The sequence below is a fragment of the Stegostoma tigrinum genome, chromosome 4, assembly GCF_030684315.1.
Source record: "Stegostoma tigrinum isolate sSteTig4 chromosome 4, sSteTig4.hap1, whole genome shotgun sequence".
In the NCBI taxonomy this organism is placed as follows: Eukaryota; Metazoa; Chordata; class Chondrichthyes; order Orectolobiformes; family Stegostomatidae; genus Stegostoma; species Stegostoma tigrinum.
Window position 1 is genome coordinate 110717512 of NC_081357.1, and position 25090 is coordinate 110742601.

Below are 25090 nucleotides of genomic sequence, written 5' to 3' on the forward strand. Positions count from 1 at the left end.
ACAGTTCTTTTGGTTTTTGTTAAGTGCTGACAAGGATCAGGGTCAGAAGACAACCAAGAAGGTAAGGCTTTGTTAACAGCTTTCATTGTGGATCTTGAAGGACAAGCATATTTTGAACTCTCCTTCTGCAAGTTGCCTTCTTTCTAATCATTCACCTCATTACAGGAGCAACAGGTGAGCTGCTGAAGGTTGACACACAGTTAAAATATCAGGCCCTTGGATTCTTCAGCCCTTATTTATAATTTAGTGTCAGAATAATCCTGTTTATAATTAACGCATCTCATAAAAGCTGTATGTTGCAGGCCATGTACTAGCCTCATGACTGACTGAAACAATATAATTTTAAGTTCATCTAACTTGTAGCTGTGCACCCCATTTGGCAAAGATCTAGAAAAGTAAGTACAGAAATTCAGCAGCAATGTTCCTTCAAGCTCCAAGATCACTGTGGACTTCCCATAATCTCCGATACAACGATACTCATTCCCAGGCCAACCTGTGTGCAGGAGATTTCAGGCCACCGGGTATTGGGATCGGGGTCAGGGGTCAGAATGAAGTTCACCCATCCAACGTCTGGCATCAAACTCTACGTGCTGTTTGAGATCATTCTCAAGTAATGCGAGCAATAGAATTCCAGAGGAGAACTCAGCAGAACTTTCCTTGGGCAAAACATTTCCATTTGTCACCACCCTATTTTCAATGCTAACATAGTTTTTAAAGCATCAAGCACTTAACTATCCCACAAGCCGTGGCCGTGCACGTATGCCATGCTTACACTTTTGTTAAGTACCTTTTGAAAACCTAAACCAAACAGAGACTTAATAACTGGCTTAATTTCCCAAAATAATTTCAATCTGTCTGACATAACCAAGGACAAGGACAGAACCAGGAAATTCCCTGAGAAGGATCCACACTTGGGTATTGCTGACCCTGCTGTTTAGGCCCCTCGTTAATTTTGACTGACAGTTTCCACTCCCCACCACGACACCCTACATGCCTGTCCCTTCTCACTTCAATCCTCCGTAGCCAAAATCCCATCCCACACCATTGCATCCCGCTCACAACCCATTGGCTCCCTCTTCCACTCCTCATGCACTTGAATTAGAATCTCTTAAACCTCAATCACGCTCGTCATCAACCCTGACTCAGCCTTTCCAGTCCCGAGTCCCCTGGCAAGCTTCTATTCTCCTGCTCCCCGTGCTCTCATGCCACAGAGCTCAATAGGAAAACCATTGACCTCAACATAATGGTGCATGCCACCTTCAAACAAACATGAAGCAACTGCCACAAGATTCTCATTTACTGCAAACTTTATCATGAAGGTAATTTTAAAATATTTTGCACTAATGTGAATTCTTAGCGTGCAAATGGATTAGTTGTACAAAGCCACCACAAAGCCACCACATGACAGCACGAGGCTTGACAGACCAGAAATACACAACTGACTTAATGATTGCATCTCATCCTGTGGTCAGGAAAGAAAAATTTCACAGTAATCATCACAAGACGCATTTCCCACACTTGTGGGGTCCACAAAATCCTTCCAATGCTCTTTATATACATTGAAAGCATCTTGCAACTGTGTCCAAACAAGGGTGCTTGATTAAATGGCCTAAATTACTGGAGACATGCTACAATTATTGAAACTACAGTGTTATTGTTCAAGCATCAGGCACTATGCCAATGGGCACTGTTGTCGAAAAATTAACTGACCAGCATTAAATTTTCAAAGCTAAATGTGGAAGGTGGCAGCACAAATGAGGCAGACACTCATAGCAACATAACTTCAGCCATTTTTATGCTTAGCTCATTTCCAACCTTATTTCTGACAATTACTGCCGCTTATTATTCCATGCAAATGAAGCAATATCATATTGTTTTTTTCAGTTATGCGGTTTAGATACATCATAAACTCCAAGTTCATGCACTGATAGATATTCCAACTGGCTTTGTGTAAATGTTAAATGTTCTTCGGTGTCGTTAAATATTTGAAAGAGAATTTAAGAGCTTTGTTTTCTCTTGCTTCTAACTACTTTGTCCATCTCTCTCTTCCGTTTGATGACAGATTGTCCGTTATTCACACCACGATATCACACAGTACACAATAGGTTACATTTTCATTGGGTGGATACAATTTGGTGAGTATCGGTTACATGGAGAAAAAAGGAGATTCAGATTGAGAAAGACATCAGCCATGATGGGCTATGGGGAGAGTGCAGGGAAGTGGAGTTGAAATGCCCATCAGCCATGATTTAAATGGCGGAGTGGGCTTGATGGGCCGAATGGCCTTACTTCCACTCCTATGTCTTATGGTCTTATGATCAAATGGTGGGGGATAATCAAAGGGCCCAATGGCTGAATTCCACTCCTATATTTTATGGTCTGATGAAATTTAAAAGATTTAAAAATCAAGTGGGTTCTGATGATTTGCTTTACAGGTTTATTTGCCATAGGCCAGGAGAATAAAAATCTGCTGTGACGGCTTCTTTTAATGGGGAGTTCCTTTCCATCTTTACGTCTTGAAAAGAGAAAACAATAGCACCTAAGGGATGTAAGGTTGTCGAGTTTGCACCAGAGGCACAAACCACAGACACCACTGGTATGCCAAGGGGGTCATGACCATGCTTGTAGAAGCTTCATTTTCTAAAAGCCGTGGCCACTATACTATGCCAAATGCTGTCAGCAGACCCAGTAGCAAGACTACTACAAGCCTTATTCTGCCAATGGCTAAGGCTTGATTGATTTTTAAACTTTAGGGTCACTCCAGACTACGAGTGAGGATGTCTCTAACGTTTGCCATCACATTGTGCGCACTTATTTTGAGGAAGTCACATAATCTTTTCTCGTACTAACAATTAATCTACTGACTCGTTTGACAGTAACATAAAAGCGTACTACAATTTTACAGAGACGTAGAATTCATCATGGTCCCAGGACCAGCAACAATGCAAGTGAATCTGATTTCCCTGCAATTCCCTTTGATTCTTTTAGTTTAAGGAGCTCTGTTATGCTAATGCCTCTTGACCCAGTGAAACAGGATGGATCTTGGGATCTATGTCTTCTAGTCTGCTGATCCCTGTACAGGACAGTAGGTAGCACCACTACCTAAACAAAAGTAATCAGTGAGCCAAGGATTGTAGTGCTGTATTGCAAGGTGTACAACTTTGTTTTATGAAGAGGACACCTATTTAGACACCATTGGAGGTTTCCAGAAAGCAAAGGCAACAAGGAGAGGGAGCAGAAACAGTAACTGATCGAACAGAATGTTGATGAACACTGAAGGACCTCCCTCATAACTATGTAGCACAAGGGGGTGTCACAATAGTTTGTACCATTGCCTCACAGTGCCAGGGACCTGGGTTCAATTGTAACCTCAGATGACTATCCATGTGGAGTTTACAAATTCTCCCAGTGTCAGCGTGGTGTTCGTCCAGGTGGTCTGATTTTCCTCCAGAGATATGTAGGTTAGCCAAATTGGTCATGCTAAATTGCCCATAGTGTCCAGGGATGTGAAGGCTAAGTGGATCGGCCATGGGAAATGCAGGGTAACATGGATAGGGTGAGACACTCTTTGGACGGTTGATGTGGACTCAATGGGCCTGCTTCCACACTGAAGGGGATTCTATCATCTTCCCTTATCAGTAGTCACCCATTTTTGCCTTAACAGCACTGCTTCCCACAACTAACATAGTGCTATCAACACCCCATTACAATACCATGGATCTACATAATGAATGCAATTTCCAAATGTTTCCCCCCCCAAAAAAGTCGTTCTACTCAAAGATCCTGAGATCATTGTACGGTTGATGGACACAAGTGTGTAGAATCTGGGTTCTCTGGATTCTTGTCCAATGTTATTCCAAGAATTCCACCCACTGCAATCTTACATATCTGACAGAAGCCATCCCTGTGAAGAGCACCAAACAACTATTTCAAGAGTGGCCAGAATTTTAAGGTTTTGCTAGAAAGGCATTTTTTTATTTTGAAAGTTACTTTGCTGGACAGTTAGGGGCCTCTGGTTTCCCTAATCAAAATGGCAGAGTAAGATTCTAATATAAAAATGCCTATTCTTGTGTTTCTCCTCAGTCGTCCATGAGTGAGTTCCCAAGAAGAGGCAAGGCTGCCATTTTCACTGGGGCTTGAGACATCCTCATTTCCTCAGTGATCTACTGACTTATTGCATCTCTAGGTAATGAAAGAGGCTGACTTAGGGATTCATTTGTATGCAAACACCGAGAGGATCCAGACTGCATGCTTTTTCCTGCCATGCCACTGATTCTTGGCACTGTCTTTGTGTTCTCATTAATCTGAGGGAAAATGGATTCAATGGTCCCAGCGAGATCAGCGAAACCACATATGATGCTCATCGGCAACCCAACTATAATTATTTCAACATCATAACAGTACCTCTCCAATCTGGCAATATGTCTTTCTTAAGGCAGTATTTTGACCATCACCAGATAAAACACATTTGGTGGCCTGTGCTTCAGAAGGTCTTGGAGATGTGGCAATCCAGTCCAGAATTGAAGGTAATGTTTCACAGTTATGCAGCATTATGCTGTTCGTGCAGTTTTGTGCACTTCATTGCACAATCTATCAGCACTATACTGTTTGGCCTGGCCATCAGGACCTACAGATATGTTTGACAGTTTGATGCAAATGTAATTTTTTTCTTACAAATAGGACTCCAGCCCGTCTCACCGCGTGGTAACGTAGGCCAAATATTCAATCATTAACAGGTTCCTCCTCATGTTCAACCACAAGCTATTTTTGTTCTGTGTATCATCCAGTGGCACCCCACCTTCATTATTTCTAAATTTTCCTAAGGGAGTATGTATGCAAGTGAGAATGTGACAAATTACGGCAGACCTGAATTTACAGGAATCTGGTTCTGCTCTTTCTGGCATATCTGGGGATGGAAAAGAGGAATGGGAATGAATGCTTCAGAGCAGACTTTACATGTTACATTTCATATAACGAGCAACATGTGGATTTCGCAATGACATTTTTTGATAAGGAGAGAGCAGGAAGATGAAAAGGAAAGGAGCGAGAGATCAAGACCCTGCATCTGGCACTTGTCAATCTACTTCCCACTTCTGCTACCACTGTCTCATCACACAACACCTTTAAAGATTTTTCATAATTAGGGCTGAGTGCGAGGAGATTTATGCATTATCACCTTTTGCAACTCGCTGTGAGGCACTGTGGACTGTGTTCTCCTTTTAAAATAAAGGTTGCACAAAATAGATTACTGTGACGTGTAGTAAAATCTAAATGTTAGAGTGCAGTCCACTGTGCGTGCAATGGCAGAATTGAATTATTTAATGCAAGCGTCTGTGTGAGGCTTTTGGCATGATGTTTACGTATAATGCTGAATGTAAAAGAGAACTTGCAGCTGAAAGCAGGGATGTAAAATGTTCCATGCTGTCTTATGGCCACTGATGAAAAATTCAAGCACATTTGCACAGTACGTGACAAGGTTCTATCGATGAAACATATGCTTAATCTTAGTGTTATCTTAGTGTGATAATTGTCTGACCTTTCTTGGCCTGTTGTTAAACTTTTTCCTGTACATAGAGCATTTACTCTCTTCCAATTCATCTGAACTGCAAAAGAGGCCTATATCACTGTTCCAAACAGTGTCTCCTTCCTCTGCATGATTTCGTCTGGCATTTCCAGATGTCTCAGTGAACCCAGATGTGTTCTGCTCTCCTGCAGGCTTGACTTTGCCAGTCACCTTGCTGCTGTATTAGCCAGCTTGTTTTCTTCAGATCCCTCTGAGCTGCTGCTGGCTCCTCAGCAAGCTAGCTATTATTCTACCTTAATGCCTGCAACTTATTATTACTTTTTGAATAAGCTCTTAAACTGTGGTGGTTTTGACCCATTGCTGGAATGGACTTTAACCACTCCGACCTCCAACCATCAAGGAGATTAGGGACCATTTGACAGGGCACACAGATGTGGGGACTCACTGTCTTTTGGGCTCCCTCTCTACCTCGTCTCCAAGCTAGCTCCAGGTAGGCAATTCTAATACAAGTCTTTAAGGGCCCAGTATTCTACCAGCAATAGATGGGGGTTATCATCAGTGGAGACCACTTTACTAGCCACATCTCAGGGGAAGTTCCTCATTGATGGGCACTCTGTGCCAGATCCTGGGGCCTAACATCAGGAATGAGTCAGGATGGGGAAACAGCCAATAATGGTCACATGTACCACCCCACCCTACCCTCTGCATTCTGAAGCCCCCAATCCGTGCAATCCCTATCCTGGCTTCTCATTTGTGTATCTATGACCAATCCATATGGCAGGCACAAATGTCATGCTGGCAGTAGTCACTGCTTCCAATGACACTGCTAAGTTGCTGACCTCTGACTGGCTAACAAACCCCAGGGCAAAATTTCTGTCCTACCAGGGGCTTAATTGCAAGTGTTTCCCCAAAACTGTTCAAGTAAGCGCCTGATTACTCAGTAATTGCATCAGGCCTCCCATATAAAAAACTTTCAGGGTTCCCATCAGTTCTCTAAACAATGGATAAGACTAAACCCGGACTCATTAAACTCAGACCCACGAGTCACACTTTGACAGACAATAACATTTTCACTTTTACTTCCTTCAGAAAATCTTGCCTCAAATCACATGGAACTCTTCTTGTAATTCTTGGTGGATTCCAGGATATGTTCTGTCTTATTCAGTAGTCTTCTGGATATTTTATCTTTACAGTTTCCACACAACACACCCTTCACTAACTTCCACATAGTTAAGCATCACTTACCTACTCATTCCATAATTACTCATGTCTGCAGATTTCTCCTGAAAAATGGTTTTACAATACTCAGAGTAGCAGGAACTGCCGATGCTGGAGAATCTGAGACAACAAGGTGTAGAGCTGGATGAACACAGCAGGCCAAGCAGCATCAGAGCAGCAAGAAAGCTGATGTTTCGGGTCTAGACCCTTCTTCAGCCCCTTTTAATAATACTCATGGGTTTTTATACATTTGCTAGAGTTTTCCAAATTACAAATATTAATATAAAGAGAAAGCTAGAAGTTGGACATGTTTCATATTTCACTCATTTGCAAGTGTTGTCACATATTTTAACCATTTAAACTTATTATTTTCATCTATCTGACTTAGCATATCACACAATGTTGTTTTATCATTTCCATGAGACAAATTCTTTCTGTGCTTTTATACTGTCCAGGTGCAATTAATGGACCATAAATGTTAGAGGTTACCTGATAATATACACATGCAAAACTTTTTGTTCTTTTAAATTGTAATGCCCCAGCCCTGGAGAACATAAATTATCCTCCCAGAAAAGCTGTTGATTCAATGCTCTGGGTTGGTTGAAGATTATTCTCTGAAGCTGATTTTCAGCCATTTGAGGGAAAACTGCCCAATGCTGCAAGTGTCTCCGAAAAGGAAAGTAGGATCTCTAGAGGCACAGGATACAATATAAATATTTTTAAAAAGTAATAAGCAAGACATAGTGGAAAAAAAACAGTAACAAACAGTAAGAAAGGAAAGGTAAAAATACAAAATATAGAGGAAAAAAGTCATGGGGAGACAAAAGAATTTTAATTCTATAGAGTGTCTATAGTCATAACGTTACTCATTGTATTTGAATAACTTAATACTTGTTTCAGCATCACCATAAAAATTGAAGGACATTAAATACTGACTGGCCCAAGGAAGCTGAAACTTGCTCAAACCTATTGACAGGCTAAGGCCTGAAGCACCAAAACCAAACTAAATTCATCATTTTGGTTTAAATTCTAATGATCCATAAACCCACTGATTCTGATTTTATGTGACATTACATATTAAATAATCAAGTAATCAAGTCCAACCAGCATCATACAATCTATTACACATTCACACTTAATACATCATAGGTAAATTACATTGTACTTATGACATTTTAAAAAAGTTATTTTCTGACTGTATGGCAAGATACCAGTCAATTTGTTAGCAAATACTGGGGTAGGAATGAAAGTAACAATGTACAAAAATCACAAAACAATATTAATGTATGATTATCATAAGACCACTGTAAGAAAATAGTTACATTGCTAAAATGATATTTGTAATCAGAGAAACTAAAAATGGAATTTCTATGAGGCTCTCCCACAGATTAACTAGATGTTCAGGCAAAAGTACCACTGAACAAATGTGCATGCATTGCTGGTGCCATTTTTCTGAGGTCTGTGTTCTGCCAAACCTCTGACTGATAAAGAGGAGAACTCCTGTGGAAATTCACCATGTAAATATATTGTTTTCACTTTTTGTCTAGCATGTCTTCATAGTACCTATAACCTGGCCAGAATTTGCAAAAGGAGGATTTCGTATAGAGTGTGACTCAAAAGAAACTGATTGTGAATTTAAAAATAGATCAGTTCTTACGTTACATGAAAATGCATTCCATTAACTCACAATGTTAACGCAATTAACATGTAATCAAAGCTCCACTCTTTTGATATTGATCATTCTGATACCATTCAATAGTTTTCTGGGAGCTTTCATTGTAAAATCCCCAGGAGCTGAATCAATAGCACTGAACAGAATATTATTATACTTTCTAGAAACAGACAGAAGTTGTACCTTTCGGGTAGTATGGCTTTTTAACATGGCCATCAGAGGATTTAGACTTCTTCTCATCTCCGACATGATGCCTTGGAATTTGATCTGACGCATCTCTCTTTGCAGTTTCCATTGCCATTTTTTCTCTCATCGCCTTTGCCCTCTCTGTCTCCAGTGCAATGGCTTTTTCTAACAGAGTCAAGTTGCCCTTAGTCATATCAAACACTTCCTCAGACCGGTCAGATTTGACTGAGCCAGTGTCATCATCTCTGTCATGTGATTCTTCTTCCTTTACACCAGAAGAGAAAGCTCGAGAGCGAGGACTAAGCTGTTCCTCGAGCTTCATCAGATTAACCATGTCTGAATAGTTCCGATCTGACATCCTTCTTGTGATGTCATCATCAGGTCTGTTTTGTTGACAGTCACTAAAATGATGTTGCTGGTTTCTTTCCTCATGCTGACTCTCACTTAGCTTCCTAGCCAAGTCAAAACATTGGTTCCTTAGGCACTCAAGACTGCTCAAGCAAACAGCCTCATCACTTTCATCAACAGTCTTTTCCATACCATCATTGGTGGACTTGCATGATCCTAAGTTCACATTTCTAATTTCATTTTGTATTAAACCTTCTACACGACCCCTAACACTCGCATTTTCTGAAAGTACCACACCATGTCCTTGTGCCAGCAGTTTAAGGGAATCCACTGTTTCCCTAACAACATCACTGTCAACATCCAAACTCAACTGGCAGGAGTCATTTTTATTTGTTTTTCTACCCCTGCTCCCGTTAGTGTCACTATCATCCTCCAGGCCACGCGCCGTGCTGTCACTCATTTCAGATTCTGTCATAGCCCTAAATGCTGCATCTTCAGCTATTTTTCCCAGGTTTAATAATGATTTTGCAACAAGCTCATCATAATTGTCATATTCATCATTGTTGTTATCATCTTTCTCAATGTCCTGGTTCCTCCTGATATTATCAGATTCTTCTTGAAGGTCTTCTAATGGAAAACAAGAAGGCAAAGCTTAATTATTGTTTTTCACCTCTAAATGAAATTATTCAATGGATATAGTTTATTACCATTAAATCTTTTCATCACAATTCTTTCCCCCTATTCTGATACAGGCAGTGACTCAAATGGCAGTATGTTCCGTCAGTTACTGCACAGCTCTGGCATCTTGCTCATGTGATCATTTTCCATGCATGAACAGGAAGGTCCTGGAAGTCCATCCAACCTCCCATAATGACTTTGGCAGGAGGGTAGATGGTTACCTAAAAGTTACATAAATTTTACGATGATTGGATGGGGAGGGGAAGGAATCGGTTAATTTTGTTTTGAATGAACCTTCAAACTTTGCACATGTTTCAGCAGCAGCCAGCAAATGTGGAAACCTTATTTGTGTCCCTGGGAAAACTCTCATATCTTCTCTCACAAATAAGAAACAGAGACCAACTAACGTGGCCCATTGGTGGCCAGGCTACGAACAACAAAGGCCAGGGTTAAAATTTAATAAACTTCAGGTATGGCTCAATACAATATCATTTGGTGCATTTATCCACTCAGCCTTCAAAAATGGTTGGTTTATATTTTAAAAGCATATATCTCTTATCAAATGACAGTGAGCACGATGATTGACAAATGCACACACAGTATAGACCATTTCTTCTCAGTAATTGGATATTATTAATAGAATAATTAATACCGTCAACAATTTACATCAGGCTTATTGGTCTGTAATGTAGCAATGATAAAAAGGCCATGCCACAATGATCGACACCAGAATAAAAGGCGACTTTACAAGGTGTCCATGATTAAATCATGCAAATTCATCATACTTTTGAGAAATAAATTTATTCTGATGCAATTTATTCTGAAACCTAATTCATGGAATAATGTAACTTTGGATTGAAAGTTAAAATAGTATATACTGGTTTCATGGCTCTAATCAGGAATACATTTCTATCATCCTTTCTATAAAAGCAAATCATACCCTTAACAATCACCTGGGTACAGAAAATCAAAACACACCTAATGATTATTCTTTAATTTAAATAAAAGCATCTTCGAGCTCAGGTTGCTGTCAGAGTTACAATATTAATACAGGCATGATAATGGATAATAAAAATACAGTAAGTAATAATATTTCCAAGTGAATATTGACTTTAAAAGAAATCACTTGACAGACACGTTTTGAACTCAATGGCTTGTATTGAAATAAGGTTTAAAAATTGTCCCACCATGATAGGCACATGATCAGGTAATGAAATTGAAGATGGGTTAAAAATAAATTTATGCTGATTCCGAATAACATAGAACAACAGGATTATTTCATCAATTGTGAGAATAATGAATCCTTATTATCAAGCTGTGGCTCTTGTAAACACAGTTCATCACAAGGAATCTGGGATCAGCAGATGAATACTAATGCTGAAAATAAACTAAAGCTTCAATATTTAGTCTCAACTAATCTTCAAATAATGTAAACTAAAAATGAATCTTGGAAAATCACTGCTTTGACATTCATTCATACCTTGTTCATTACTCTGATCTTCATACTCTTCATCCTCCTCATCTTCTTCTTCTAATTCATCCTCGTCTTCCTCTTCGGCTTCCACATCTTCCTCCTCCTCCTCATCTTCCTCTTGATCATCGTTTTCATCAGAATACTCCTCATCTTTCTCATCCAGTTCCTCCGTACCATCAGTCTCATAGCACTCATCTACAGAAGAGTTGTCTGTTCTCACTAAGAATGGTTTTCTCTTCGGAGTTGGTTCACTTGGTTGCTTGTCCTGAATTTTTCGTTTTTTTGCCAAGGGACATCCATAAACACTAGAACAAGAAAACACAACTCATTTAACACAGTAGGGAGTATTTCCATAGTAGCAAACTACAAAAAGAACAATTCAGTTATTTGTTGAAGATAAATAGTTACAACATCAAGACAGCCAGTACTATAGGCTAATTAAGTCAGATGTTTTCTCTTTGATGATTTAGTACAAAAGTTTAAGAAGCTCTTGAGAAGATCACTGGGTTACCTGGGAACATTTTAAACACTGTTTGATCTGCTCAATATTAACTGAGAGCCTCAGCTTTATGAACAATAAAATATATCCTGCGCAGGGAGTGGCATTCTGTCTGTCACGACAATCAAGCTGGACCTGTGTGTTACGTTCTCCTTAAATTTTACAGAATTGTCTTTTGTCATCTTGCTTTGGCAGTCAGTTCTGTGTAGGCAAATCTTATAGAGACCCGGACAACATGAGCTATGACACAATTTGTGGCAGAATCCAGATTTGTGGTGAGTGGTCCAGTGAGGCCTATGTCAATGTCAGGAGCAGCTTGCTGCTTCACTTATGCAATTGTGAGACTTCAAGGTGAGATTCTCACTGGTCAGCAGCAGGTTGCCTATTAAGGAGGAAGATTGCTCATTAACAACCTTATTAACTGCACAGCTCTCCTCATTAATAGTCAGCTTCTTACAAAACCCATCGAACAAATGAGACCCCAAGAAATCTCAACGTGGAGGTTAGTGTGCATACTTGGTGGCGCAGTTCACCACTGGCTATGAGGAACTGCGACACTGATTACCACACAACAGCATCTCAGGGCATAATCCATGGGCACATGAAACCTTTGCCTGCAGACACTGACATCTAATATTTGCCAACCCTCAGGATCTTCACAGCACCTCTCCAATCAACTTCAAGATGCTCCCGAAGCACAAAACTATGGTGTAGGACGTACTGATAACCAGTATGAAAAGGCTCACAAGGACACTTTACTTGCTAGGACAGGCCCCCACACCAGATAGCAGACCAGGCTGCACCATAAGGCTGTATAGTATGCCAATACCTTTAGTCTAATACCCGCAGCAGGTGCCACCTGCCTGGGAACATACTGTATGTATATTCAACCAAATGGCCATTTTGGGAACTGGGTAGAGGCTAGCCCTCAAGCAGCCGGAAGAGCTACATTCCCTGTCTTCACATGCTATTCTCTAGATAAAAATTGCAACTTGAAAGTCCTGGGACAACACCCAGGATGACCAGAGTCCATGTCAGTGTGACAGGTGAAAGCACAGGATCTATGCTTGTCCAACACTAAGGCAATGAAGGGGCAAATACATGAAGCATGCATTTGCAAACTTCAGCTACATATTAATTTCCAATCATTTTTTCATCTGTTTGCAATGCAATGTGGATTGCACATGCTCAGAGTTCAAATGATGGTCAGAGGCAATTTTCACCCTGTCATTTAAAATGAATATTGGCATCTCAATAATGCAGGAATCATTGGCACTGATTTAAAAAGAGGCTAATGCTGGCCAAATTGTCTCATCAATTGCGAAACTTGGAAAGGGGCTGTGCAAGTTGGAGAACAGCACTTCATCATTTGCATGTAAGTATGAAGATGGATTTTGCTGTATGCAATATAAAGTTGAATGATTGATGCGCATCTGGGATAGGGAGGGGGTCAGATTGCCACAGGAGCATTCTTTTTGATGTAATATGTTTCTCACACAGCTGAAGCAGTACCTACACAGAGTTGGTGCATGTGCTTCAACCAAGGCTGTGATAGAGTAGGTGATGGGCTTGCTGAAGACGGTGATTCCACTGCTTGGTCTAGTCTGTGGTGAGTGCATGCTGTACAAACGAGACCAAGTGTAGTACATTGCCATGACACGCTATGATCTGCACAGTTGGAGCACACAAGAGACCATGTAATAGAGGAACTGGGAGAATGGGAGTGGAAAAATTCCCTAGCCTGAATAAAATTAAAACAACAAACTGATTTACAATGAATATGCTATAGTGGTTGATTGCAGCTTATTGTTCAAAATGTATCTATAGGAGTTAACAGATTAAATATAAGGACACAAATATAATTCATGTTTTAGAATGTAACTTACACTTTCAGGAATTCAAGGAACAAAAGATAGATGAATGGAATTGCCTAAATAAGAAACTCATAAATTCCCCTCAAACAAGCATAAATCCAACATGCCTAGGTTTAATTAATCTGCATTTTATCAGACACCATCAGGGTTGATAATGATAAGAAAAAACAATAGGTGATCCATTTCTGGAGCTCTTGGTTGAGCCAGGGTATGATTGTCTCGAAAAGCTAACAATTCTGGGAAAGAGATGGTAAAATTACAGGAGAGACAGAAATTATTCATCTGAAATTATTTAATACGATCATGGAGTTGCATTGAAGGCAAAGTAACTTGTTCACATTTCTGTTTGAGAACATCTCGAAGCATGACATTTTGTAATTGTGATGGGATGTGGCATAGAAGGGTATTCGGCTTAATGTGTCAGTGTGTGTGTATGTGTGTGAGTCAGTGAGAGAGAGAGAGAGTGTGTGTGAGAGAGAGTGTGTGTGTGTGTGTTTGCGTGTGTGTGTGTTTGCTGTTATAAGCAAGTAGTTCAGTTTGCAACTCACAGAGGCATTTGCAGTTTTGGCCCAGGTATGCACTGCAGCGTGCTGAGTTGCGAGAGCCAAAGGAAGTAAATGTTAGTCAATTCTGCACGACAGACAGAAAGAAAACATCTGCTAGGAGCTGGGAATTAACTGTGGGGCCAGCAACTGTACAGAAGTGAAAATGCAAAAGGAACCAAAGGAGAGATGTCCCTGATATTTAAATCTGGAAGTCAGCAGCTAAGCATTTGAACTGGAGATCCACAACTGTGAGATCATCAAGGAAAATTGAAGGATCACTTGGTGAAAAGTTAAAAGAAGGTTTACCTTAAATTTCATACCCCAGGGAAAAGCTGGAACACTTATAAGAAATCAGAGTGACTGCTGGTGGGATGTGGCATACCTTAGGACTTGCCCCAGGAAAATTGAAATAACCTTTAAAATTTCATGAGGTAAGGGAGCTCTTGAGATGGAGGGAGATTGGATTCACAGCCGATGTAATTATAAATAATAGTCTTAAATTAATAATTCTTCAGGTATATGATAAAGTCTGTGTTTGTTTAAAAATGTGAAATCTTGTGGCATAATTTTAACAGTTAATTGTTGGGTGTTCATATTGGCTCTTCAAATGTTAACACTCCCATCAGGATCATCAGAAAATATGTTTTTCGCCTCTTACCACCTATAAAAGTCCGCTCAAGAACATAACGGGCCAGAGTGTCCAAGGAGTGACAATCACAGTCAGATTGCCACGTTGCTCCTTCACCTTTTGCATTAAGAAAGTGCTCCCCATGTCTTCACCTTAAATCTAACTATCTCTGTGGTACTGGTCAATCAGCAAAATGAGAGCTGTGACCCCTTTTTCATGGCATTGGTTGCTGTAATGGGTGAGTTTAGTGTCCGGTAGCACAGTTTTGGAGGGCCAAGGATGCATGTTGAGTTCGGGTTCCAGAGGGTAGTGGGGTCTCAGGTTTTGGAGGGAGAGAAGTGGCATTCAGTTGGCAGGGGAGAGCGGAGAGATTTTTGCGACCAACAGCATGGGCTGGGGAATTGTTGTTTCAGAGACTGGTGGCGTAAAGGGTCGGGAGCAGTGTCATTGAGAGTGTGTCCATTAAATTAGTAGGGTCAGTTTAATACTTATTCAGGAGATGGATTCATTTTTAAGTTATTTCACTATTCCTGGCTAACTATTTCATTGCAGTGATACTGTCTGAACTCTCTGATTTTAAAATGCTGTGGATGTCTTTGCATGACTAGACAAACCAATATCTCCAACCATCACCTTCTGCAGGGAAATCTGAAACCACACAGTTGACTAGGGAGATTAGCCAGGATTACATGAGGTCTGCACTTCTGCGACTCAAACCTTGATTTTGCAAGGAAGTCACTCATTACAGAAATATGCAGGGCTAAACTACGCTGATTGCCTCCTGAAATATGAACATATAGCTTAGAGCTGCACTTTCCAGAGGTTATGCTCCTCCCAGAGAGAACAGTAGTGTCAGTGCTCTTGGCACTGCAGCACATTACCACTTGCGAGCATGTACGGTCATCAGTGCCCCTCAAGGCAATCCATAAAGCAAACGTAAACAGTTAGAAACCTCAACAGAATGAAAGAGACTACAACACTGTCATACATAGAACATAGAACGTTACAGCACAGTACAGGCCCTTCGGCCTTCAATGTTGTGCCGACCTGTCATACCAATCTGAAGCCCGTCTAAACTACACTATTCCATGTACGTCCATATGCTTGTCCAATGATGACTTAAATGTACCTAAAGTTGGCAAATCTACTACCGTTGCAGGCAAAGCGTTCCATTCCCTTACTACTCTCTGAGTAAAGAAACTACCTCTGACATCTGTCCTATATCTTTCACCCCTCAATTTAAAGCTATGCCCCCTCGTGCTCGCCATCACCATCCTAGGAAATAGGCCCTCCCTATCCACCCTATCTAACCCTCTGATTATTTTATATGTTTCAATTAAGTCACCTCTCAACCTTCTTCTCTCTAATGAAAACAGCCTCACGTCCCTCAGCCTTTCCTCATAAGACCTTCCCTCCATACCAGGCAACATCCTAGTAAATCTCCTCTGCACCCTTTTCAAAGCTTCCACATCCTTCTTATAATGTGATGACCAGAACTGTACACAATACCCCAAGTGCGGCCGCACCAGAGTTTTGTACAGCTGCAGCATAACCTCTTGGTTCCGAAACTCGATCCCTCTATTAATAAAAGCTAAAACACTGTATGCCTTCTTAACAGCCCTGTCAACCTGGGTGGCAACTTTCAAGGATCTGCGTACATGGACACCGAGATCTCTCTGCTCATCTACACTACTAAGAATCTTACCAGTGTACAAAGTGCTGCTTTTGTTTCCAGTGTAATGCCACGCCCATGCACCCTGAATGTTTTCCTATCTTTCTTTTTCTGCCTCTACCTACAGGGGCTGCGTTGACAATTAGAGCTGGGGTTGAAGAAGCCTGCTCATTGCTATGCCTTAAATGATTTTGCCAGACATCCTCTGAGCTCAGGCGTGCATGGGTATCCTGCATGGGTACAATTACAACCTACTCGGGCATTAGGGCCCTAGCAAAGAGTGGCTGGGCAAACAGGCTGCTTCTAGGTTGCTCTGAGATGATAATCCCTGGGGGCTTTCTGTCACCCCTCCTCCCTGACAGTGTGTAATAGCACCTCCCTCAATAGCTGAGGGGCTGGGAACGTGGAGGAAGGACAAACTGCCTCAGCCTCCTTCTCTTGTATGCTCATGAATGAATGTATTTAAGGTTGAGCAACAGAAAGAAGGTCATCACACATTTCTGGCTGATACTGATTATTTTTCTGGGCCTGGCTGCTGATACTCAATCCAGGCAAGTCAGCCGTGCTCTTAGATCCACAGCGTCAGGCATAGTGGCCAGGCTCCTCTATCCTTTGCTCCTGTTTGCACAAGATCATTGTACAAGCTCTGCCAGGCCTTTCCCACCTTGACCACGCATCTCCATCAGCTCTTTCATGGCAGACTTCAGAGGTTCATCATCCTTCCCGCACTCAGCAGGGATCTGTCCTTAAACACTCCTCTGAGAGTAGGGACGGCTTCTTCCTCCACCACCCGTGGTCATAAGAATATGATCCTGAGCCTGCTTTCAATGGGCATCCTACTGAAAGACTCTGTAGTTGGGAGGAAGAATGTGGTGGTGCATTATTTGGGGCTGCTAAATGTTGCTCCTCAGTGTTTAAGGAACAGGTTGAGATGGGCCTAGGGTCTTCTTGCTTCACCTTCTGGATTGGGAGAGTTCACTACCACCTTTCTACACAGTTAAGACATCAATATTTGGCGCAGTTAGCAGGAGCTACTTGAAGACTTGCCCACAAGATGGCTGTAGATGTACAATTTTGCCTTTATCCTTGCCCTACTACCAGCTCAACAGCTTGTCCCTCAAATTGGGTGAGAAGTCTAATGTTAGACAGCCACCTTCTTCTGTCTGGCATGATTTGCATTGCTGGAGCGCAGACTTCCACTGCAGGCACACAGCATTAAAAAACATTGACACGTGTCCATAAGTACTTTGCTTGCACTAATAGATACAGAGAGAGCAGTTAACCACAGAGTAGTTATTGTCGTGTGCATTAATTGTAAGGAGAGTGGCATGGCAAATATTAGGTGTTAAAGGATTCTGATTAAAAGTTTGTTCAATGTCATCAAAGGGCTATAATTGATGAAAACCTATGAAGCATTATGTCATGAGTGTGCCTGACATAGCTGTGAGATGCTTATCCTGACACAATTTTTTGTGATAGTGGTCTCATGCTATATCAGCTGTTGGTTAAAAACAGTTAGATATATAAATTCTCCTCATAGTGAAGGCTAAAGGAGGAATGTTAGGAACTGGAAAGCATACAAGAAAGATTTACAAAGATGTTACTGAGGCTGGAGGATATGAGTTATAAAGAGAGGGTGGATAGGCTGGTACTATCATTCCTTGAGCAGAGGAGGCGGAGGACTGACCTTACAAAGGCTTATAAAATCATAAGGGGGTTAGATAGAGTGAATAGCCAAAGTCTTTTCTCCAGGCTAGGGGAGTCTAAAACAAGAGAACATAGGTTTAAGGTGAGAGGGGAAAGACTTAAAAGGGACCTGAGGGGCAATCTTTTCAGAGAGAGGATGATACATAAATGGAACGTGCTGCCAGACAAAGTGGTAGAGGCTGGTACAATCACAACAGTTAGAAGGCATTTAGAGGCACATGAATAAAACAGGCTTAGAACGATATGGGAAAAACAAAGGCAAATGGGAACAAGAGATAATGGGAACTGCAGATGCTGGAGAATTCCAAGATAATAAAATGTGAGGCTGGATGAACATAGCAGGCCAAGCAGCATCTCAGGAGCACAAAAGCTGACGTTTCGGGCCTAGACCCTTCATCAGAGAGGGGGATGGGGAGAGGGAACTGGAATAAATAGGGAGAGAGGGGGAGGCGGACCGAAGAGGGAGAGTAAAGAAGATAGGTGGAGAGAGTACAGGTGGGGAGGTAGGGAGGGGATAGGTCAGTCCAGGGAAGACGGACAGGTCAAGGAGGTGGGATGAGGTTAGTAGGTAGATGGGGGTGCGGCTTGGGGTGGGAGGAAGGGGTGGGTGAGAGGAAGAACCAGTTAGGGAGGCAGAGACAGTTTGGACTGGTTTTGGGATGCAGTGGGTGGGGGGAAGAGCTGGGCTGGTTGTGTGGTGCAGTGGGGGGAGGGGGCGAACTGGGCTGGTTTAGGGATGCAGTAGGGGAAGGGGAGATTTTGAAACTGGTGAAGTCCACATTGATACCATTAGGCTGCAGGGTTCCCAGGCGGAATATGAGTTGCTGTTCCTGCAACCTTCGGGTGGCATCATTGTGGCAGTGCAGGAGGCCCATGATGGACATGTCATCTAGAGAATGGGAGGGGGAGTGGAAATGGTTTGCGACTGGGAGGTGCAGTTGTTTGTTGCGAACTGAGCGGAGGTGTTCTGCAAAGCGGTCTCCAAGCCTCCGCTTGGTTTCCCCAATGTAGAGGAAGCCGCACTGGGTACAATGGATGCAGTATACCACATTGGCAGATGTGCAGGTGAACCTCTGCTTAATGTGGAATGTCATCTTGGGGCCTGGGATAGGGGTGAGGGAGGAGGTGTGGGGGCAAGTGTAGCACTTCCTTCTAGCTACCTAGAATACGCCTCCTCTCACCCACCCTCCTGCAAAAATTCCATCCCCTATTCCCAATTCCTCCGCCTCCGCCGCATCTGCTCCCACGATAAGATATTCCACTCCCGCACATCCCCGATGTCCAAGTTCTTTAAGGACCGCAACTTTCCCCCCACAGTGATCGAGAACGCCCTTGACCGCGTCTCCCGTATTTCCCGCAACACATCCTTCACACCCCGCCCCCGCCACAACCGCCCTAAGAGGATCCCCCTCGTTCTCACACACCACCCTACCAACCTCCGGATACAACGCATCATCCTCCGACACTTTCGCCATTTACAATCCGACCCCACCACCCAAGACATTTTTCCATCCCCACCTCTGTCTGCTTTCCGGAGAGACCACTCTCTCCGTGACTCCCTTGTTCGCTCCACACTGCCCTCCAACCCCACCACACCCGGCACCTTCCCCTGCAACCGCAGGAAGTGCTACACTTGCCCCCACACCTACTCCCTCACCCCTATCCCAGGCCCCAAGATGACATTCCACATTAAGCAGAGGTTCACCTGCACATCTGCCAATGTGGTATACTGCATCCATTGTACCCGGTGCGGCTTCCTCTACATTGGGGAAACCAAGCGGAGGCTTGGAGACCGCTTTGCAGAACACCTCCGCTCAGTTCGCAACAAACAACTGCACCTCCCAGTCGCAAACCATTTCCACTCCCCCTCCCATTCTCTAGATGACATGTCCATCATGGGCCTCCTGCACTGCCACAATGATGCCACCCGAAGGTTGCAGGAACAGCAACTCATATTCCGCCTGGGAACCCTGCAGCCTAATGGTATCAATGTGGACTTCACCAGCTTCAAAATCTCCCCTTCCCCTACTGCATCCCTAAACCAGCCCAGTTCGTCCCCTCCCCCCACTGCACCACACAACCAGCCCAGCTCTTCCCCCCCACCCACTGCATCCCAAAACCAGTCCAACCTGTCTCTGCCTCCCTAACCGGTTCTTCCTCTCACCCATCCCTTCCTCCCACCCCAAGCCGCACCCCCATCTACCTACTAACCTCATCCCACCTCCTTGACCTGTCCGTCTTCCCTGGACTGACCTATCCCCTCCTTACCTCCCCACCTATACTCCCTCCACCTATCTTCTTTACTCTCCATCTTCGGTCCGCCTCCCCCTCTCTCCCTATTTATTCCAGTTCCCTCTCCCCATCCCCCTCTCTCATGAAGGGTCTGGGCCCGAAACGTCAGCTTTTGTGCTCCTGAGATGCTGCTTGGCCTGCTGTGTTCATCCAGCCTCACATTTTATTATCTTGCAAATGAGAACAATTCAGTTTAGGAAACCTGGTCAACAAGGGAGAGCTAGGCCAAAGCATCTGTTCCCGTGCTGTACGAATATGACTTCATGACTTAACAATGTGCAAGCTTCTGTATATCAATTTACCTTTTAACTGGGAACCCTGGTAGGTATGTCAGACAGAACCACTGCAATGCCAGCTGCGTTGCCTTGACAGATGTCATGAAGTGAGAGGCATTGGCTACGCACAGAGTATCTGATTGAAAAGCCTGGCACTCACCCTTCATTGTGACAGTGCTCTGCAGTGGCAAACTTCAAATGTTGTATGCCCCTGATTGTGAATTAGCATTGACTAGACAGTGGTATGTACCCTGATGTGACAAAGCAAATCCTCATGTGGCATTGGAGCCGAGACTTTTTGAGCCGTCCAGAGGCGCTGACCTCCATGGTCACCTTTCTCGAGGCTGCCTATGTCAGTCAGGAATGCTTCCTGTTGTCATCCCTAGGGAAAATAACTTCGCTTTTCTCCTAGAGGACCTTCAGAGGTTGAATGATCCTCCTGGATTGTAGACCGGCATGGGCAGTCAGGGAGCCACTTTAAGATGGTACCTGGAAATTGGAGCCAGAAGGTTCCCCATGGTGGTGGGGAGCGTGGGGGACAGGTGGGGTGAGGGTACTTACTGCCCCATCTGCTGGAAAGATTTGACATTTACTCAGGTAAGCTCATAGGTAATGAGCTTAAAGAAGGGTAACTGTGCACCAAAATCCAACCTGCACCTACCCCTGAGCCCCCTACCCCCAACCGAATGAAGTACCTGTGTTATAAAGTTAGGTTGAGTTTTTGTGGATTGGAAGGTAGGAAGTTAGAATTTGGTGTTTGTACAATGTTTATGGGGAGCAATGTGTGGTCCCTTTAAAAGATAGTGTGCTTTTTCTACGCTTAGAGATTCAAAAAGGGTGTTTGTGGGCAGCACCATGTGGGTTTGCAGGTGCACAGACAGCCTGCGAATTGAAACATTTGTATCAAACAGCTGTACAGTTAGCAGGCCAAACAACAGTTTGTTTTGTTACCAAGAGAACAAGTTTTGATATTTGCCAATCAAATTGAGTCAGGTACTTGGATACTAAAATCCAATTAAATTTAAATCTGATGATTTTGGCAACATAGGACCAATCCTATTGTAAGGAATGGATGTATCATCAAGGGTATAAAAGGAGAGAGAGCAGTTGGAAAAATCAGGACGATTAACTCAATCTGCTAGAGTTAATAGCTCTCAAGACAGCAGCACTGGCTCTCAGAGTCTGCTTTACGTCTTACAGAAAGCACCATCGAAATCAAAGGTACTAATGGCACAACTAATTAATATTCCTAATAAAACCAAAAGAACTGCAGATGCTGTAAATCAAGAACAAAAGCAAAGTTGCTGGAAAAGCTCAGCAAATCTGGCAGTATCTGTGGGGTGGGGGTGGGAGGGAACTGAGTTAATGTTTCGGGTGCGGTGACCCTTCCTCAGAACTGATGGTGGCTTGGAAAATGTCAGTTCATCTGCATAAAATAGAGAGGTGGGTGGGGTCGGGAGTAAATGATAGGACAGGACCTAAAGCGAGAGGAAGATAGTTGGAGAGACAAAAGAGTTACTAACGATTAGGCTGTGAGGGTGAATAGTTGTTAATGGGGACTGTTAGACAACTCTCCTATGTCCCAGCCCCCTACCCCATACCACCCCACACACCTGGCCTTGTTACCACACAGCCTGCCATTACAACACCCCCTGTTATTAGTCACTAACAGTCCCCATTAACAACTATTCACCCTCACAGTCTAATCGTTATCAACTCCTTTATTTGTCCAACTGTCTTTCTCTCTCTTTGGGCCGTATCCTATCGCTTATTCCCTACCCCACCCATCTCCCTGCTTTCTGCATATAAACTGACATTTTTCTAGTCACCATCAGTTCTGAGTCAGAGTCACTGGACCCGAAATGTTAATTCTGTTTTTTTTTGATGCCGCCAGGCTTACTGAGCTTTTCCAGCAACTTTGTTTTTGTTCCTGTAGTTAATATTCCTGACAGAACATTCAATGGAAATGTCACAGAACATTCCAGAAGGTATGGAACCTGCTGTAATTTCAAGAGATTAAATTTTAATTGTTTAAAAATAATTATTTTGTATAATAGGCTGCAGGAACAGCAATTCATATTCTGCTTGGGAATCCTGCAGCCTCATGGTGTCAATGTGGATTTCACCAGCTTCGAAATCTACCCCCCCACCCACCCACCACCGCATCCCAAAACCAGCCCAGCTTATCCCCTAACCTGTTCTTCCTCTCACCTATCCACTCCTCCCACCTCAAGCCACACCTCTATTTTCTACCTATTACCTCATCCCGCCCCCTTGACCTGACCGTCCTCCCCGGACTGACCTATCCCCTCCCTACGTCCTCACCCATACTCTCCTCTCCACCTATCTTCTCCTCTATCCATCTTCAGTCCACCTCCCCCTCTCTCCCTATTTATTTCAGAATCCTCCCCCCATCCCCCTTTTCTGATGAAGGGTCTAGGCTCGAAACGTCAGCTTTTATGCTCCTAAGATGCTGCTTGGCCTGCTGTGTTCATCCAGCCTCACACTTTGTTATCTTGGATTCTCCAGCATCTGCAGGTCTCATTATCTCTACTTTATATAATTGTTACTTGCATTTGTTTGAATAGCATACCACTTGAATTTTTTTTACTCAGGAGTAGTTAGTAGTTAGAAGATGTTTATTTGCTTTGTTAATAGTTTAGTTAGTTTATTCACTACTAGAATTAGATAAAGCTACTTGTTGATTGTAAAGTGAGTGTCATGGGTTTATTTTATTTAGCCACTGGAAGTTGCAGAAAAGACAGGATACACCACTTTTCACACTTTTTTTCAGATTATAGGGTGAGGTGCTCCTCTCTGGGTGTTTCAGTTTTAGTTATTATGGGTGGAGAGTTCACCCTCCACTTTATAACACCTGCCATGCTAAAGCTTTACTCCACATTTTGTCTGATAATGTGCAGATTCTACCCAAACTTTCAGGACGGTGACATTTCAGCAGAATTAGTCATCTAACCAGCAACCTAATCTGTTTCATGTACATATTATAGATTTGGACTTTATTCTATGTTGTATTGTTCAGATGGAAGGTCACAAACCTTAAAATGTTAGTATGGATTTTCCCAATAGTGGTAATGGAGTCGGGGGAAGGGGGGTTGGGGGGGGGGGGGTGCGTAGTATTAGAAAACATAAGTGAGGATTGTTTTGGGTCTGAAATCTACCCCAGCGGTAACTGTCACTTATTAGGATGCACACTGTCTCTGCACAGTTAATGGTAGGGAGCAACCTCTTCGAATTAAAGGGCCAAGCGGAGGGCTTACATCTTCAGAGGAATTGCAAACTCTGATGGTGGGAACGTATAACAGAGGATTCCAACATGGAGACTACCGCCAAGATTTTTCACATTCAGACTAAAAATTGGGCCTTAAAGCCGGACCACTATTTGGGAGGGAATGGAGACCTCCATGGGAAGCATGTGATTGTATCCCCATTCAGTCAGGTCTGTGTGGCCTTGAGGCCTGCCTGGAGAACTGAGCCCTGGTAGGCCTCAGCGTGCCCATCTGAATTTAAGCCAATCAAGGACCTGCAATGTAAAGTTAGTTTGTCCAACCTACCAGGTCCTGGCTCTGTCAAAGCAGCTAGCACCAGTCATAGCAGCAGTAGGCCTGAAGACCGACTAGCACTGTAATTTTGATCTCATTCCCCATTCCTCATCCCTTTGGCTGGGCCCATTCAATTAGCAGGATCATTCTGTCTCCCTCTCTGCAGGTGCTATCCTATATTGTTTTTGTTGTTATTTTAAATTTCTGAATATTAGTGTCCCCTTTCCTCAAGGTAGAAGGTCGCAGGTAGAAGGCAAGAGAATGGGGTGGAGAAACATATCAGCCATGATCGAATGACAGATCAGACTAGATGGGCCAAATGCTCTAGTTCTGTTCCAATATCCTATGCTCTTTGTGACAAAATCTATATACTATTTGTTTGGGACATTTGCACTAATCTACTAGCCTCAATGAAATTTATGCATTGAATATTGTTTAATTTTCTTTGCAGGAAGCCACCTTAGCGGTCACTAATATTTGTCAGAAAACTGGGCAAGTCATTTCTTGGTTTGTCTGAAAATGCTGTTTTTCTTTCTACATAGATCAGGAGTTGAATTAGAAATTAAGCTCTTATGAAAACAGTCCATCTGACCAGATGGCAAGCTGTCAGAAATAAACCAAATATGAAAGATAAAATGGGTCAAAAACCTGATCGTATGGCACCCATTTTTCTCGCATTAAGCAGCAGGAAACTTAAATTCTTTACAAGCCAGAGAACACAGTCTAAGATTGGCTCTACAGTCTTACTCAGTGGCACAACATTGAATATTGATGAAAAGAGAAAAACGTTGCTGAAACTTACTCTTTCTCTCAGCAGGACAAATGTAAGATTATAAAATTTCTAACAATCACGAAAATTATACTCTAGGAGAAAAGAGTGTTAATTATTTGGCAAGTCAACTATGATTGGCCAATATGTCATCATGGAGAATTAATGA

At 42.7% G+C, this 25090-nt stretch overlaps 1 protein-coding gene across 23 annotated transcripts in view; it reads right to left on the reverse strand.

The window, feature by feature from the left end:
- LOC125452749 (myelin transcription factor 1-like protein) overlaps positions 1-25090 on the reverse strand; it is a 402372-nt gene that overhangs the window by 208450 nt on the left and 168832 nt on the right. For 22 of the 23 annotated variants that reach the window (XM_059645600.1, XM_048531537.2, XM_048531532.2 and 19 more), the window contains 2 exons: positions 11107-11405; positions 8598-9575 (listed from right to left, as the gene is read on the reverse strand). In XM_059645600.1, coding sequence (XP_059501583.1) covers positions 8598-9575; positions 11107-11405 — 1277 coding nt within the window. The remainder of the gene's footprint in view (positions 1-8597; positions 9576-11106; positions 11406-25090) is intronic. The other variant, XM_048531543.2, reaches the window with a different exon arrangement.